The sequence below is a fragment of the Enhydra lutris genome, unplaced genomic scaffold (assembly GCF_002288905.1).
Source record: "Enhydra lutris kenyoni isolate GAN:26980312 unplaced genomic scaffold, ASM228890v2 scaffoldscaffold62, whole genome shotgun sequence".
Lineage (NCBI taxonomy): Eukaryota > Metazoa > Chordata > Mammalia > Carnivora > Mustelidae > Enhydra > Enhydra lutris.
In genome coordinates this window covers 2,895,005-2,912,588 of record NW_019154146.1, presented here as the reverse complement: position 1 = coordinate 2,912,588, position 17,584 = coordinate 2,895,005, and the positions used below count along the sequence as shown (strand labels likewise).

The 17,584-nt window shown below is 46.3% G+C and overlaps 1 protein-coding gene across 1 annotated transcript; it reads right to left on the bottom strand.

Moving 5' to 3' along the window:
* Positions 1–605: 605 nt before the first annotated feature.
* Positions 606–17,201, bottom strand: LOC111158690 (mitochondrial pyruvate carrier 1). The gene is made up of 5 exons (XM_022520896.1): positions 17,019–17,201; positions 4,296–4,299; positions 2,168–2,264; positions 1,388–1,520; positions 606–1,037 (listed from the first exon to the last, which is right to left on the bottom strand). The coding sequence occupies exons 1-5, from the start codon at positions 17,087–17,089 to the stop codon at positions 1,013–1,015; spliced, it is 330 nt and encodes a 109-aa protein (XP_022376604.1). The 5' UTR covers positions 17,090–17,201; the 3' UTR covers positions 606–1,012.
* Positions 17,202–17,584: the final 383 nt, after the last annotated feature.

Sequence of the window (17,584 nt, the reverse complement as noted above, 5' to 3'; positions counted from 1 at the left end):
GCATGCGGTGTCCCAGTGCAGCCGCTGGCCCACAAAAGGGAGGCAGCACCTGTCCTCCTGTCCCCCCGGCCTGTGTGCAGGGGGGCACGAGAGAGATGAAAATGCGAGACGAAAACTCTTTGTGAACAGTGTCGCACTGTAAAATGAAAGAAGTGACAGGAGAGAACCGACCAGGAGGGCGCACACCCTGCCCATGTCTGCCTGCCGCCTCCGCTCGAGGCCACCCCTGCCACAGGGGACAGATGGCAGTACAACCGACCCTGCCTGGCGAAGTAGGGATTATCGAGCTCTCATAGCCCTGAGCGCACATGACAGCAGCACCTGTCGCGGGCCCCCCTCCTGCCAGGTGTCCGTGCACACAGCACCTGGACGGCCAGGTTCCCTGCGGCTCAGTTCCCGCGCCAGCGGCTCGGGCAGGTGTGGGGGACCACACTGGGGAACGCAGTCTTGGGTTTGCCCCAAGGGTGATGGGCGGCGCGTCCTAGAGGCTGACCCTCCAGGCAAGGGGACACCTTCCCAGGAGCTCCAGGCTCTAACCCACAACGGTCTTTGCAGGGACATTACAGTTTCGCAGTTTCTCAACACAGCAAGACACTGAGTCGTACTCGTTTGAAGGGTATTTAAATCATTTATTGCCATTAAGTTCCAGCACTTGTGGAGGCGCGCCGCACGGAGCCCAGACATGCTCTCGACCACTAGCAGGGACAGGGCCCGTGGCCAGCCACCAGTGTCTAAAAAATCCCAATTTCCTCTCTTCAGTTACTCATTAAGTAAATTCCACCAAGTAATATATGCATTACTGCAGATAAAACCATCACAGAGGAAGGATATTCAGGGCGTGTAAGGCAGCAGAGAGTTGTCTGAGGGGCGCTCAGCTATTTCTAGAAACAGCGGTTAGTGAACACAGCATTCAGCTTGTTTCCTGAGCAAGACTGTTCTGAGGATGGAATCCGTGAGTCGGCGGCGCCGGCAAGGCCGTCCCTCCACACCCCTGGCCTCTCCTCTCCCGCTGTTAGGCTGATGCCTTTTTACTCATCCTGGAAATAAACACAAAGAAAAATCCAATGAGAAACAAATGTCACCGCCCGGCTCAACGACCTCGGGTGGCATCAGGAAGACACCCTCGCATTTATTTCAACTTCTCGTTTTATCAAACGGTAACATCCACCTCCTGTTACCGCGCTGCACTCACTGACCAGGCAGAGTCTTCAACTCGGCAGTGCGTTTTCGTCCTTTCCAACAGCACATTCTCACTCAGAATCCAGCTCCCCAAGTGCTAACGTTATCTCGCACGCGCACGCTCACAGCCGGTCCCCCGAGGCTTTGAGATTTAAGTTTCATTCTCCCCAACTGCCCAAACCGCGTGGCGACGTCGGGGGCTGCTTACTCGTGCCTGAGGAGGCGTCCGCCCTGAACGAGCTGCGCTACCTCGTTGGTGGCGTGGCAGGCGAACAGGAGCCAGTTCCGGGGCTGCACCTTGTAGGCGAATCTCATGAAGGTCAGCGAGTAGCAACAGAGGGCTGCAGGGACAGCAAAGCCAGGCGTGACTCACAGCCCAGCGGACTCCAAGCTGCTGTGACCGCAGATCGGCGGCTCGGTCACCTTCATCAGAAAACGAATCTCTTCTGCTACAACTTTCACAGACAACACACGTTGGTGCTGACATGCTCCCACGACCGGGGAGCGCGCCCTGGGAATCACTCTGCCGTCCGGGTGACCTTAGCACGCATCTCAGGCACGCGTTTGTTTGCTACCGCGGCTGGGGGCTCTAGCTGCTTCTTCTGCTCCCCCAGAGCCGTTCCCAACCCACCGTCCGAAACAACTGCTGCTCAATCCCCACGAGATTTTTAAGGTCAAATATCAGGGTTTCAAATAAACTTAAAGGCACTTCTTCCAAGTAAAGTTCAAGAGGACACATCTGCAGCTGTGTGTACTAGATCTGAAAGGCACACAGGACCTTGACACGTCCTGGGTGAGTATTTCCAAACAGCCCTGTTTCTCCCTCCCCAGGAGCAAGCAGCACCCGTGCAGGCCACCTTCCCTGTGTGTTACTTTCCGAGAGTGACCGCAGCACCGCAGCTACAGCCGCAAGTGCACGCCCAGGAGCCTGTGACCCTGTAATTCCACACAGTAAAGTCCTCCCCGTTATTCAAATCTGTGTCCTTACCAAATGTCATCCGCCCACTGATAATCTCTGGAGACTTTTTCATGTCATTGATGGCAGCAATGGGAAGACCCCAGTTGGCTACAGGGCCCCAGAAATGCTACAAAAATGAGAGGAGAAGGAGAAGGATAAGGGGAAGCGGGAAGAGGAGAGGAGAAGGAGAAGGCGGGGCTTCTTCCCTTAAACAATGAGGGGAGCGCTGTGCGGGGAACTTGATGTTCACGTGCCAGGTGTACTGGTCAACGGCCGGCCGGCTAACGTCCGGGTACGGACTGTTCAAGGGTTTGCCCGGACTTGGTGGCTCTTCCAGGGTGAGCCCCGCGTCAGAAAGGAGTTGGCTGATCACCAAGGCCCCCGCCAGCTTCCAGATTACCTCTAGGTAATCTCCGTCCCACTCAGAGAACTTTAAATCAGATTAACTTCTTACCCAGTTCCCGCTGGCCACCGCTTAAATCTCCTTACAACTATTCTCGATAATGTCATGTTTAAATCTCGAAAAACCTCTTTTTCAAATTTTCATTAAGATATTTGTCAAAATCTCTTCTAACGCCGATCCTAGATTGGAGATCATTTCTGAAGAAAGCAACTGTGAAGGGGAGAAGTGGCTTCCCACCCCCTACGAGCTATATATTCAGATCAGAGAGCTCGGAAATCGCTCAGAACCCCAGGGATACTAAGAAATTAAGACTGGAAGGTACTTTCGAAGTCACAGCAACAACCTACGTTTAGGGAAGTCTCAGCGGTTTTTCACACTGTGATGGCAGCTGTCCCAGGACAGCAAAACGATGTCACCCTAACGCCATTTAAGTTAACATCATGCTGTCCACAGCAGCAACATCCAATCGATTTAAGTTCTGAAGGTGAACTGAGTTCAGTGGCTTTTCCCATTAAATGAAAAAGTCTTTTATTAATGTACAATTTTCAATACTTTAAAGTATGAAAGAAACCACTCCTTGTTGGCCAACCCCCCTTTATAGTCATTAGACCATTTGTCAGTGGCCCACTCCCGCCGTCAGGGCATTTCAGGCAAACTCAGACTGCTGAGTGCTTTTCTAACATTGACCAACAAGGACCAGGAGTCAGTAATATCTGAAATTTCATTTAGAAGTAGGAAACAAGGGAAATGCAAGAAAAGTACATGACAATTACGTCTGGCCTAATAGGAGAATATTCTGACACACTTACTTAGCACACTTCACTGGAAGCGGGAGGCCCAGGCCTCGAGGTGCAAAGCGTCAGAGCTCCCGGGCCCGCACACAAGGTATGACCTCGTGCATCAGACACAGCTGGTGTGAGGAATCTCAGAGGTTCTGGGGTGGGGGGGTGGGGGGGTGGCGGCTAATCAGTTCTCTTGTCTCCGGACATTATCTGAGGGAGACTCATGTGGCTGGAACTGTAATTTCTTACACCTGGACACGGAGTGGCCGCTCCCCACCCCTCACCAGAGCTCTGGAGACGTCTGGAGAGGTCTAGACTGGGAGGGTGCATCCCACAGCTCTGCTCTGCGCCTTGGTCCCAACATCTACCTTCTCGCACACAGAGCTGGGGCTGGAACAGAGCCTGGAGAGTTTCTCCATGACCAGGCACAAAGGCGTCTCTGCCCACAGCTGGGACCAAGGAGCAGGACCGTGGCAGGATCTGACACCTCAAGTAGTCCTGGGGGACTTGGCTCACATGGTGGCATTCTAGGTTCTAGTTTGAGGCCCGTGACGTGTGAACAGAGCTCAGCTAGTTAGGGGAGATACACACGCTTGTGATGATAAACACTGAGATACACCTGAAACGGGTTTCTTAAAAAGAACACGAAAGGTAAAAATGATCTCAACAACAGTGTACGGAAAGAGGCGACTGTAGAACGTGAAGAATTCATCCTTTCTATCGACTGCAAGCTTGAGTTCGCACGTCCCTGTTCGGAAACGCGTGTTTGGTCCAGCTCAGCAGCCAGTGCACTGGTCCTGCCAGGAGTGAGCGCCCAGAGTGGACGAGGGCCAGCAAGGGGCCACTGGGAGAGCCGCCAGCCACGGCAGCTGCGTCCACTAGCTCAGGCGAAGGAAGCCAGGTCTGCTGTCCGTAAGTCTGGCAGCACACAAAGTCTGCAAGAGCCTAAAATAAAGTAGAGCAGTTCTCTTACCGTACTATTTTGTGAGACGTCCCCAAGGTGCAGACGGGAGAGATGTGGGGGGGAAAAAAAGAAAAGATTAGATGTTTTAGAAGATCACGGCTCTATCAGGTTACTTCAACCTCACACGTGTGTTCAAGTTTCAGCAGCAGAACTGCCAGCTGAGCCGCACACATTCCTAACAACAGCTCTGACCCAGCAAAACGAAACCTCTTCTTTACCAAGACAAGCTAAGCCTGAGAGGGAAGCTGTCCCATAGAAATATAATGCAAGTCACTACTATGAGCCACATATGTCATTTTAAAATTTCTAGAAGCCACATTAAAGGTAAAAAGAAACTACAGAACTGTGTTAGTTTATTCTAACCTGTCAAAAATAATTTAATTTGAACTGGTGCTCAACTAAAGCTTAGCAATGTGGCATTTCACATTGTCTTTGTACTAAGCGTCTGAGATCTGGTGTGTACTGACATCTGTGGCACGCGTCATTTGGCCTGGCCACGGGATGGTGCTCTGCTGCCCTCCGCGGCTCACGGCGGCTCACACCCGGCACAGGCTGATGGGGCGCTCTTCTGGAAATGACCAGGTAGCGAGAACACAGAGCCGCAGAACTCTAGCAACGGGGAGCCTTCACCATTTTGGCTAACAGGTTATCACCAGAATGAGAACCCCTAAAAACAGGCATATAATTTTACATTTTGTTCACTTCTAAGACTCTGGAACCTCCAACACTGCCTGGCATTTTATAACCATTCGGCAAGTCTTTGTTGAATGAATGAATGAATAGTAAAAACTTACGACATTGTGTTTTTCTGAATGTTAAACTTGGTACCATTCAAAAATGCATCAAAAATTTTATGATGAATTACTTCTATTTCTGAAATGGCAATTCTTTTTGCAGGATATAGCTTAATTGTTTTGTATGACAAAATCTTAAAAGTTTAGGTACTGAGTTAATGAAATAAAATGATAAAATCCTTTATAAACACACATCCAAATGGCTCTTCTCACCATTTTGACTTAGATATCAAGAAGGTTCTAATTGCCAGCATGAAAATATATCCACTGACAATGCTAATATAGTAATATTCTTCAAATAGTTTTTATTATGAAATACAAGAAGCCTAGAAAGAGCCTTTCGATGTTAAGTGAATTTTTAGAGCTGTGGTAAGAGATCATGTTACCAAGACTATCTCATAGGAAGTCCAAACCGAGCAGGGCGCTTTGCGGCAGAAGTTGGGGATTTGCCCTACCGGCTCCCACAGCGTAATCTAGTAGACTGTGGACCACACTCACAGCAGGGTCACTACTCTTTGTTGTTAGTTTCGAAGGTAGAATTTAGTGATTTATCAGTTGCATGAAGCACCCCGTGCTCATCACATCACATAACCTCCTTCATGCCCATCACCCAGTTACCTCATCCCCCAACCCCTTACCCTGTGGTAACCCTCAGTTGGTTCCCTATAATCAAGAGTCTCTTACGGTTTGTCTCCTTCTCTATTTTTATCTTTTATTATTTTTCCTTCCCTTCCTCTATGTTCATGTTTTGTTTCTTAAATTCCACATGAGTGAAATCATATAGTCTTTGTCTTTCTCTGACTGACTTATATTTCGCTTAGCATAATACCCTCTAGTTCCATCCATGTCGTCGCAGAAGATGAGATTTCATTCTTCTTGATGGCTAAGTAATAGTCCATTGTGTATATATATACAGCACCATTCATCTTCTTTATTTATCTATCGATGGACATCATCTGGGCTCTTGCCATATTTGGGCTATTGTGGACATCGCTGCTATAAACATTGGGGTGCAGGTGTCCCTTCAGATCACTGTGTTTGTATCCTTGGGATAAATACCCAGTAGTGCAATTACTGGGTCATTGGGTAGCTCTGTTTTTAACTTTTTGAGGAACCTCCATACTATTCTCCAGAGTGGCTGCACCAGCTTGCATTCCCACCAACAGTGTAGGAGGGTTCCCCTTTCTTTGCATCCTCGCCAACATCTGTTGTTTCCTGACTTGTTAGTTTTAGTCATTCGAATGGTGTGAGGAGGGATCTCACCATGGTTTTGATCTGTATTTCCTCGATGCTGACTGATGTGGAGCATTTTTTTCATGTGTCTGTTGGCCATTTGTATGTCCTCTTTGGACAAATGTCTGTTCACGTCTTCTGCCCATTTCTTGACTAGAGATTTTTTTTTTCAGTCTCACTATTCTTAAAGCATCTTTGTTCAAGATCTGAACAAAGAACCAGATTTAATTAGCTATAAATTACCAGTGGCACATTTCTGCCACGAAAATATTTTAAAAGATGTAGTTTTAAAAATCTAAAATGTCAACTTGGAGATAATTTGGTTTTCAATTCAGGACTCTTGTGAGCCGTACAACAGCTCAAATGCTACCTATTTTACAGCATGAAAATGCTTACACAAAAAATGCTTATCTTCCAACCAAGAATATCCTACCCATCCAAGTTACCATTCAGAATAGAAGGCAAGAGAATTTTCCAGACAAGCAAGAGCTAAAGAAGTTCATCACCATTAAATTAGCCTTATAAGTAATAAGTTATTTAGTAATAAGAACACACACAAAAGAATAAATCTCACTGGAAAAATAAATATATAGTAAAGGTAAGTCAAATAACTACTTATAAAGCTAGTATGAAGGTTAAAAGACAACAGTAGCAAAAATAACAATGACTACAGTAATTAGTTAAGGGACAAGATAAAAAGACATAAAATATATCAAAAATATAAATTAAGGGGGAGGGGTGCTGAGCTTTAGAATGAGATCAAACTTACAGTTGTTATCAACTGAAAACTGACTGTTACAGATACAAGTTGTTATGTAGAAGCCTCATGGTAACCACAGAGCAAAAACCTGGAGTAAATGACAAAAAAATAAAGAAAGGTGATCACAACACCAAAGGAAGAGAGTGAGAGAACTGCGGAGCAGAGAACTACAAAATATCCGGAAAATAAGCAAAACGGCAATAAGCACGTACCAACAACGATTCCTTTAATGTAAACAGACCAAATTCTTCAATCAAAAGAAGAGCTGAATCGGTTTTAAAAAACCAAGATTCATCTCTATGCTGTCTACAACAATATGTTTTTGATATAAGAACACACAAACTAAAATGAAAGGATAGAAAACGTTTCCACACAAATGGAAACCAAAAGAATGGAGTTATCTATACTGATATCAGACAAAACAGACTTTATAACAAAGACTGTAATAAGAGACCCAAAAAAGTGTTACATAATGGTAAAGGGGTTAATCCAACAAGGGGACATAATAGTTGTGACACAGGAGCATCTAAATGTATAAATATGTAAAGCTAATGTGCACATGCCTAAAGGGTGACACAGACATCAACTTAATAATAGCAGAGGACTTAAATACCTTGCTTACATCAATGGATAAATCATCCAGATAAAACGGATCAGAACATTGGCCTTCACTGACAAGTTAGACCAGATGAAGGTAACAGATACATATAAAGAACACTTCATCCAAAAGCAACAAAATACATATTCTTCTTAAGTGCACATGAACATTTTCCAAGACAGATCATATATTAGGTCACAAAACAAGTCTTAATAAATCTAAGATTGAAATCAAGCATCTTTTCCAACCATAGTGATATGAAACTAGAAATTAATTACATGAAGGAAGCTAGAAAACTCATAAATATATGGAGATTAAACAACATGCTACTGAGTAACTGATAGGTCAAAAAAGAAATAAAAAATGCCTTGAGACAATAGAACATGGAAATGTATCATACCAAAATTTAAGGGCTGCAGCAAAAGCAGTTCTATGAAAGAAGCTCAAAGCAGTAAAAGCCTACTTCAAGAAACAAGAAAAGTCTCAAACAACCTAACATACTTTGAGGAACTATAAAAAGAACAAAAGAAGCCCCAAGTTACTGGAAGGAAGAAAATAACAAAGATTAGAGCAGAAATAAATGAAATTGGAACCAAAAAAGAGCCAGACTCAGTAAGAAAAAAAGAGGGAACTCAAATAAAACCAGAAATGAAAGAAATACTAGAAGTGATACCACGGCAATACAAAGGACTGTAAGAGACTACTATGAGTAATTGTACACCAACAAACTAGACAACCCAGAAGAAATGGATGAATTCCTAGAAACATACAACCTACCAAGACTGAATCAGGATAAAACAGAAAATCTGAACAGACTGATTACTAGTGAAGGGGCTGAAATCAGTGATCAGAAACCTCCCCACAAACAGAAGTCCAGGACCACAGAGCTTCACGAGTGAACTCTACCAAATATTCAAAGAACCAATACCAATCCCTTTCAAACACTTCCAAAAGCTAGAAGAGGGGAGAACTCTTAGAAAAACATTGTACAAGGCCAGCACTGCCCTGACTCCAAAGCGAAACAAGGGTGCCATACGAAAAGGAAAATTACAAGCCAATATCCCTGATGAACACAGATGCAAAAATCCTCAAATACGAGCAAACCGAACTCAACAATACATGAGAAGGAGCATCCGCTCTCATCAGTGAGACTTATCCTTGGGCGTCAAGGATGGTTTGGCGTCCACTTATCAGTGTGCTCTATTCCACACTACACCACATCAACAAAGTGAAGGACACAAAAAAATATGAGCATCTCAACAGATGAAGGAAGAAAAACTGACAAAACTGAATACCCATTTATGATAATAACTCAATAAAGGAGAAAGAGAGACTGATATAACAGCAACAGGACATAACAAAGACACACAAAACAAGCACACAGCTCACGCCGCACTCAACGGTGAAAAGCTGAAAGCTATTCCTCTAAGACTGGAAACAAGGATGTCTACTCTCGCCACTTTTATTCAACATAGTACTGGATGTCCTAGCCAGAGCAATTAGGGAAGAAAAAGAAAGGACACTGAAATTAGAAAGAAACTAAAACCGTCACTATTTGTGGGGCCCCTGGTTGGCTCAGTTGGTAGAGCACATGACTTTTGATCTTGACGTTGTGAGTTCGAGCCCCATGTTGGGTGTAGGAGATTACTTAAAAATAAAATCTTTAAGGAGCACTGGGTCCTCAGTCCTTTAAGAGACTCTTGATTTTGCCTCAGGTCATGATCTCAGGGTCATGAAAATGAACCCGGAGAAGGGCTCCACAGTCAGCAGGGACTCTGCTTAAGATTCCCTCTCCCTTTCCCTTTGCCCCCACCCTGCTCGTGTGCTCTTTCTCGAGTAAATAAATCTTAAAAAAAAAAAAAAAAAAAGATCTTAGGGGGGAAAAAACTGTTACTATTTGTGGTTAATGTGATATAAAGTAGAACCCTGAAGACTCCACCAAAAAATGCTACACAAATTTAGTAGAGTTATAGATTATAAAGTCAGTATACAGAAATCTGTTGTTTACAATAATAAACTATCGGAAAGAAATTAAGAAAATAATCCCATTTACAATTGCATCAAAAAAATAAAATACCTGGTAATAAATTTAATCAAGGAAGTGAAAGACCTGTATGTTGAAAACTGTAAGATATTAGCAAAAAAAAAAAAAAAAACTAACGATGACACAAGGAAACACAAAGCCATTCCATGCTCAGGGATGGGAAGAACTAATATTGTTAAAATATTCATACTACCCAGCAACATAGAGTCAATGAAACCCCTATCAAAATTCCAATGGCATTTCCCACAGAAATAGAACAATCCTAAAATTTGCATGGAATCATAAAAGACCTTGAACAGGCAAAGCAATTTTGAAAAACAACAACAAAGCTGGAGGCATCAGGCTCCCTGATTTCAATCTATATAACAAAGATGTAGAATTAAAACAGTATAGTACTAGCATAAAAACAGACATAGATTGGGGCGCCTGGGTGGCTCAGTGGGTTAAGCCTCTGCCTTCGGCTCAGGTCATGCTCTCAGGGTCCTGGGATCGAGCCCCGTGTCAGGCTCTCTGCTCAGAGGGTAGCCTGCTCCCCTCCCCCCCACCGTCCCGCCGCCGCCTGCCCCTCTGCCTACTTGTGATCTCTCGCTGTCAAATAAATAAAATCTTTTTTAAAAAATTAAAAGTTAAGTGTTGGCAAAGACGTGCAGCATGTCAACCGGTTGTGCACTGTTGGTGGGAATGTCACTGGTGTGGCCACTGTGGAACACAGTACAGAAGTCCCTCAAAAAATTAACACCGAAGTCAGTATGACCCAAAATTCCCCTTCTGGGTATTTAAAGAAAGCTGAAACACTAATTTGAAAAGACATATACACCCCACGTTCACTGAGGCATTATTTACAACAGCCGAGATATGAAAACCATCTCACTGGCCCCTGATGGATGGATAAAGAAATTGTAGTACATGTATACAAGAGTATTACTCAGCCATAAAGAATGCATTTTACCATTTGCTACAATGTGGAAGGACGTCAAGGGCATTGTGCTATGTGAAGTAAGTCAGAGAAAGACAAATACTGTGTAATCTCTCTTATATGTGTAATCTTAAAAAACAAAACCAGAAACACACGCTCAGTAGGTACGGAGAACAGACTGGTGTTACCAGAGGCAGGGACTGGGGGATGCAAGAAATGGGTGAGCTGTTTTGTTAGAATTTAAATAAGTTGAAGAAAAATTCAAAAAGAATGTAATGTTGATTATTTAAAACATGATTTAATGACCGTAAAACACTCAGAGGATAGAGTCACTCTAAACACTGGCAGATACAAAAATCCACAACTCAACATTCCTTAATTCCATGTCATTTGTCCAAACCATGAACCAACTACTAAATCAGAAAATCTGGAATCCGTATTTTTGCATTTTAGCAGAGCCACGCTAATGAAAAAAAGTGTGTATGAGTATCTGTTCCAAGGAACGATAAATTTATAAGCAACACACAAACTTCAATTTGGGGAGAGTTATGTAAAACTGTAATAAAGAAATATCCCTGGTTTTGGGGCCCCTGGGTGGCTCAGTCGGTTAAATGTCCCACTCTTGATTTTGGCTCAGGTCATGATCTTGGGGTTCTGAGAAGCCCGAGTTGGGCTCCCCCCTCAGTGCAGAGTCCGCCTGAGATCCTGTCCCTCTTCCCCCAAGCCCCTCACCAGTGTGCACACATGCTCTCAAGTAAATCAATCTTAAAAAAAAAAAAAAAAACAAACAAAAAAACCCTGATTTTTCTATTTGGTATGCTGCCTTTATTTACATGAAGGTTAAAACAAAACAAAAAAAAAGTATAAGGGTCTTTCTTCTCGTGTTCAATTACACCCTGAACTCTCAGGAGGAGCCCGAACCTTCCGGGCAGAGGTTGATGGTGGAGGGGACGAAGGACAGCCGCCGTGTGATTCCAAACAAAACCAAACCAAAACTTGTCCTTGTTTTTCTCATTAATTTGGAAGTGGCTGTTGGGTTCGAGATTTCTTCTAAGCTTATTTTTATTTTCATAATGTCTCCTGAACACTGCCAATCTGAGCTCATTTTCCTAAAATTACGGATAGTAACTGTTCGGTTTCTCTGAAAGCACCGTTAGTCCCTGTCCCTGGTCATTTGCTTAGATAGTACTAAGGGAATCCAAGTGACAGGCTCACAGTCTACCAACTGGACGACGGAAACGACCTCTGGGAACTGGACTGTGCGGGCCACAGGGCTCTCGTGTGGCCAGTTCTGCTTCAACTCCATCTGCTGCATGAAATGTCTGAAGGTCAGTTACACGGCGGGGAAGGGAAGCCAGCGGCAGGGTACCGGAAGCAGAGGGGCAGAGAGAAGAGGCACAAAGTACCTTTCACCTTACTTCTTTTTTAAAATATTTTATTTATTTATTTATTTGAATGAGAGAGAGAGAGAGAGAGAGAGAGAGAAAACGAGCGGAGGGCAGGAGCACAGGGAGAGGGGCAAGTGGACTGTGCATTGAGCACAGAGCCCGACAAAGGGCTCGATCTCAGGACCCTGAGATCACGACCTGAGCTGAAGTCAAGAGTCGGACGCTTAACTGACTGAGCCCACCCGGGCGCCCAAACCTTACTTCTTTTTGAAACCACTCTTGTGCATTGCTATTTTCCTCTGAACCCTAACCCGACTTCCCCGCTGTGGCTCCGCGAACTTGAGGTCCAGAGGCCTCAAGTTCGGACTAGATATCACTTCCTCGTGTGGCGAGCGAGGCGCTGGCCTATCAGACGCCCAAGGTCTGTCCCAGCTGCGCTCCTCTATCGTTCGGGAAGGGGTCTCTGTCGTCCTACGGCCACTTCTCACCTGGCCACTTCTCACTTCTCACCTTTAAGAAATCCTTAAAGCTTTCCTGAAAACCAGGAGTTAAAATTAGAACAGCATTCCTTATCAACTAAAGACTATCCCTGGCAAACACCCCATTAATTTCGGATTTCTAAGTGTGCTGACAGACTGACGAATGTAAAATCCTCCATGATCTAAGTTCTGCTTAAGAAACCACCCTTCACACGTGCACGTGCACGCATCTGCCCGCTCGCAGGGAGGGTCCGTCCAGAGTGAGCCCGCAGACTGCTGCAGACCCGTCATTTACGCACTCGTCCCGGGCCTCAACACGCACTCTTCGATCTCACTGATCCTTCACGACCAAAACTCGGGACAGCGAGGAATGACAGGAACAGCAAAAGCAGAAAGAGCTATCTTCTTTTACTCCATTAAGAAGGTATATGAAGAAATAATTAAAAAAAAAAAAAAAAAACAGGGGGTACCTGTGACTCAGTCAGTCGAGCACACGATTCTTGATCTCAGGGTCATGAGTTCAAGTCTCATATTGGGTATGAAGATTACTTAAAAAAAAAAATAGTAGAGATTCAGGAAGTTCTTGATTCAAGATCCTCACTAAGGTAAGAAATCGTGAAAGGAGGGGCGCCTGGGTGGCTCAGGTGTTAAGCATCTGCCTTCGGCTCAGGTCGTGATCCCAGGGTCCCAGGATCGAACCCCTGCTGAGCAGGGAGCCTGCTTCTCTCCCTCTCCCACTCCCCCTGCTTGTGTTCCCTCCTCTCTGTGTCTGTCTCTGTCAAATAAATAAATAAAAATTAAAAAAAAAAAAATCGTGAGAGGGAGATGGAAGGCACCAGAAAGAGCACCAGAACCCAGGGAATTAAGCACGGAATATTACTCTTGTCAAGCACGATGCTATGTTGGCGAACAGCTACCAAAGCACAAAAGGTGAGCAACTGCCCAGGACACAGCGAAAGATCACCAGGGCTAGCGTTCTAACTCATCATTCGGGTTTAATAACACTACTGTAAATGACTTCTAGTAAAAATTGTCAGTAATTACTTGATATTATTTAATATTAAGACCCTATTTAAGGGGTGCCTGGCTCAGTTGTTAAGTGTCTGCCTTCCGCTCAGGTCATGATCCCAGAGTCCTGGGACCGAGCCCTGCATCGGGCTCCCTGCTCGGCGGGAGTCTGCTTCTCCCTCTCCCTTTCCCCGGCTTGTGTTCCCTCTCTCGCTGTATCTCTCGCTGTCATAAAATTAAAAATCTTTAAAAGAAAAAAAAACCTATTTAGTTGTGCCCGGTTATCCTGGTAATGCCTTTTACAGCTGTTTTCTTCCATGTGTGGAAGTGTGGATCCAATCAAAGTCCAAACTACCTATAGTTAGAGCCTGTTTCCTTCCTTAACTTCTGTTTCTCTGGGGAAAAAAAATCAACATTTCAAAATATACCTCGAGGGATGCCTGGCATTTGAGCAGGTACAGCACACTGCTCTGCTTCTCAGGGTTATGAGCTGAAGCCCCATGTCGGGTATAGAGCATACTTAAAAATAAATTCCTTTTTTTTTTTTTTTTAAAGATTTTATTTATTTGACAGAGAGAGAAAGAGATCACAAGTAGGCAGAGAGGCAGGCAGAGAGAGAGAGAGGAGGAAGCAGGCTCCCCGCGGAGCAGAGAGCCCGACGCGGGGCTCGATCCCAGGACCCTGAGATCATGACCTGAGCCGAAGGCAGACGCTTAACCCACTGAGCCACCCAGGTGCCCCACTTAAAAATAAATTCTTAAAAAGAAAAAAATACACTAGGAAATCCACTTTAGTAAGAAAGACATTTCAGCCTTACTTATAAAATGTGACTGACACAAATTTAAAATATCTCTATAATATATGACTTTAAATTTTTGCTAAAACACTCAACTATGTTATTAAAATGGTTCTTAAAATTCTAGAACAGGGTGCCTGGGTGGCTCAGTCGTTAAGCGTCTGCCTTTGGCCCAGGTCATTATCCCACAGCCCTGGGATGGAGCCCCACATCAGGCTTTCTGCTCAGCAGGAAGCCTGCTTCTCCTTCTCCCACTGCCCCTGCTTGTGTTCCCTCTCTTGTGCACTCTCTCTCTCTCTTCCGCCCTCTTTGTGTTAAATAAATAAAATCTTTCTAAAAATTAAATAAATAAAAAATAAAATTCTAGAACAGCTTTAGTTTAGAAATAGCTCTAGATCCCTTCAGTAGGCTGTAAAAGAATCCAGATCTTCAGCTGGTAGGGAGTGCAAAGTAGATAGAACAAGTTATTGAGATGAGAAGAATCATGTCTGATCCAGAAGAGGGACACAAAGAAGTTTTCTTCTTTATGCTTCATTCTACTTTACAAAAGCACAGCAGGGCTGTGAGCCAGAAGCTTGGAAGAACACAGAGGGAAAACTTTCCTCTGGTAAGTTCTAGGAGAAAGAGTTTCTCTTTCCAGGAGAAAAAGCTTAAATAAAGATGTTGTGGTGAGGTTTGGATACCAGCCCTCAAACCACCCTCCATCACTGGCAGTGCTGGCAGGAAATCCCACTGTTCCAAGAATGGTATTGAATTCAAGCCTGGATCTCACCCCACATACTCAGTTCACAAAAGTGATTCCAGGTAAAAAAATCACAGAGCTTTAGGCCTCACACTTAAGATTTTAACTTTATCCATTAAAAATATACAATGTTTCTGCTCACACACAGAAAATAGCAGAGGGTAAATTGAACACTGATTTAGAGTTTCCGGATATTTTCACATCCCTCATCCAGTTTAATGTTCTTAAGAGCCCCACCAGATAAAGCATTATCATTAAACCCATGTCATAGTAACCGAGGTCCACTGGGATTGGACTTGCTTGTGAACCCTTGGTTAGGAGTGGTTCTGTTTGATGCCCTAGCAGGCAGCTCTCTTCCTGGACACTGCAATTCTCTTCTTTTCCTCATCGAGTCAGAGCTTAACTCAAAGTAACACTGGAAAAAGTATATACATATTGAGCCACATGAAGTTAGTCTTAGGAAAAGAGGTTAAGCCCTATGTCAAAGTATTTAACGGAAAAGCCTGCCTCTCAGAAACCAATCCACTAGAGGGAAAAAGAAAAAGAAATAGAAAATAATCGTAAAAATAGTAATAGAAATAAGAAATAGGAAACCAAGCTCTCTTCCTGGAAAATACACTTAACAAACTATTCCTATTATTACGTAATTCCTATTATGACATTACATAACACTATGTAATAACACTACAAATGTTAGGTAACCATCGGTATTTTTTTAAAATATGAGTAAGTGTAACTGGTCGATTCTTAATTGTTCTGTACAATTTCGTCCTTAGCTGTACCTAAAGACTAGGAAGGCTCCTTATCCAAAGCAGAAAGCACGCGTAGAAGAGGCAGTGTTCACAAGCCGGTGTAAGCTCACTGCAGCGACGAAGAACATACCCTCGCACTACTAGGCGCTCAGATTTCCCAACACGTTAATCTGAAAAATAACTCTACTGCACGCACTACACACGTCTTCATTAATCACAGTCCTGTTTAGTACAAAAGCTTCCCGTCTGGGAAGTCAGGAGTGAAGCTCGTTTCCAAACTCACTCTAGCACGAGAGACTGCATCACTCGTCTCCCGGCGCTGCGCTGTGAAGTTAGCGGGAAACAGTACCCGCCAAAAGGCCAGGCCTTTAAAATCAATCCTTTTTATACTGGCAAAAATCCGGCCGCCCTCACACCGCGGCCTCTGCGCGGTTACAGGACTTAGGTCTCCTCGGGCGGCACGACTCGCCTCTTGACACACCATTCGCTACTGAAAAAACAGACGGACGGACAGACAGACCAAACGGGGCCCGACACCTCACCAGGTTTTAAACCACGACCCAGGAAAACTAGAAACCATGCCCCTAAGAGAAGCTACTTAGCACTGCTTCAAGGTCATACCAAGCGTTCTGCATAACCGCCGGCGCCCCAAGAGTCGGGGTGAAAGCAAATAAAGTGTCTTCAGGCCCTTCACCCGCCAATGCCCTTACACGCTAACCGGAGAGGAAATCGAGCGAGAGCGAGCGCGGCCTCGGGGAGACGCCGGCTCGGTCGGCAGAACAGCCGATGTACACAGGCGCGGCCTGACTCCCCTCGGCGCTCACACGGGGTCCCTAAAACCAGAAAACCGGAGGGCGGCCTGGACGCAGCACCCGCAGCACCTGCGCTCACCTGCAGCGCACCTGCGCTCTCACAGCGCCTCCCACTGGCGCCTGCCAGCCCCGCGTCCCCGCACCGCCACCGCACACCTGGGCGCGCGGCCGCGGGACAGGTGCCCCGAGCCCGGCCTGCCGTTGGGGACTTGGCGACTTCCCGCCAGGAAGCCGCGCCGGGGCGGGGTCCTCCCACAGCCCGCCGGCCCCCCGCCCCGCCGCCCGGCCACAGCCAACCACCGCCCCACCGCCCGGCTGCCGCGCCCTTGTGGCTCCGCGTCCCAGGCGGCGCGGACCCGACCTCCGGGAGCCCTCGCTGGTGCCGGGGTCCGGCCCGGGGGGCTCGTCACCTCATGAGGTAGTCCCGAAAATCCTTGCTCCGGACATAGTCCGCCGCTTTCCGCACCAGCGCGCCCGCCATGGCCGTGCCCGACACCAGGCCGTCCGCGCCGCCCTCGCCTACGCTCCTCGGAGCCCAACGACACCCAGCCTAGCGGGCAGCGCGGACGCCTCACCCGCTCGCGGGCCCGCCTCACGACAGCCGGCTCCGCCTTACGGCCGCGCCGCGCCGCCTGGCTCTCGGCCTATGGGAGGACGCAGGGCGGGAGGTGGCGGCACGGATTGGCTGGCTTGCGCCGCACACCTTCTCACCGCCCCTCAGCAGCGCTCGGGGGCGGGGCCTGCTGCCGTAAAACGGCCGGAGGCGGCGGGGGATTGGCTGGCGGTCGCTTCTGGCGCGGCCGCGATGGTGCCGCCGCGACGGGCCGGGCTCCTGCGGCCGCCTCAGCGTGGGTGGCCGCCTCCTCGCAAGGGCACCTTGGCGGGCCGGGACGCGCGGCGACGTCGTCTGGGCGGGAAGGCGGGAGGCTTCGGTGGTTCGGCTCTTCGCAGGCCCGTGTGGGACGGTCGGGTCCCG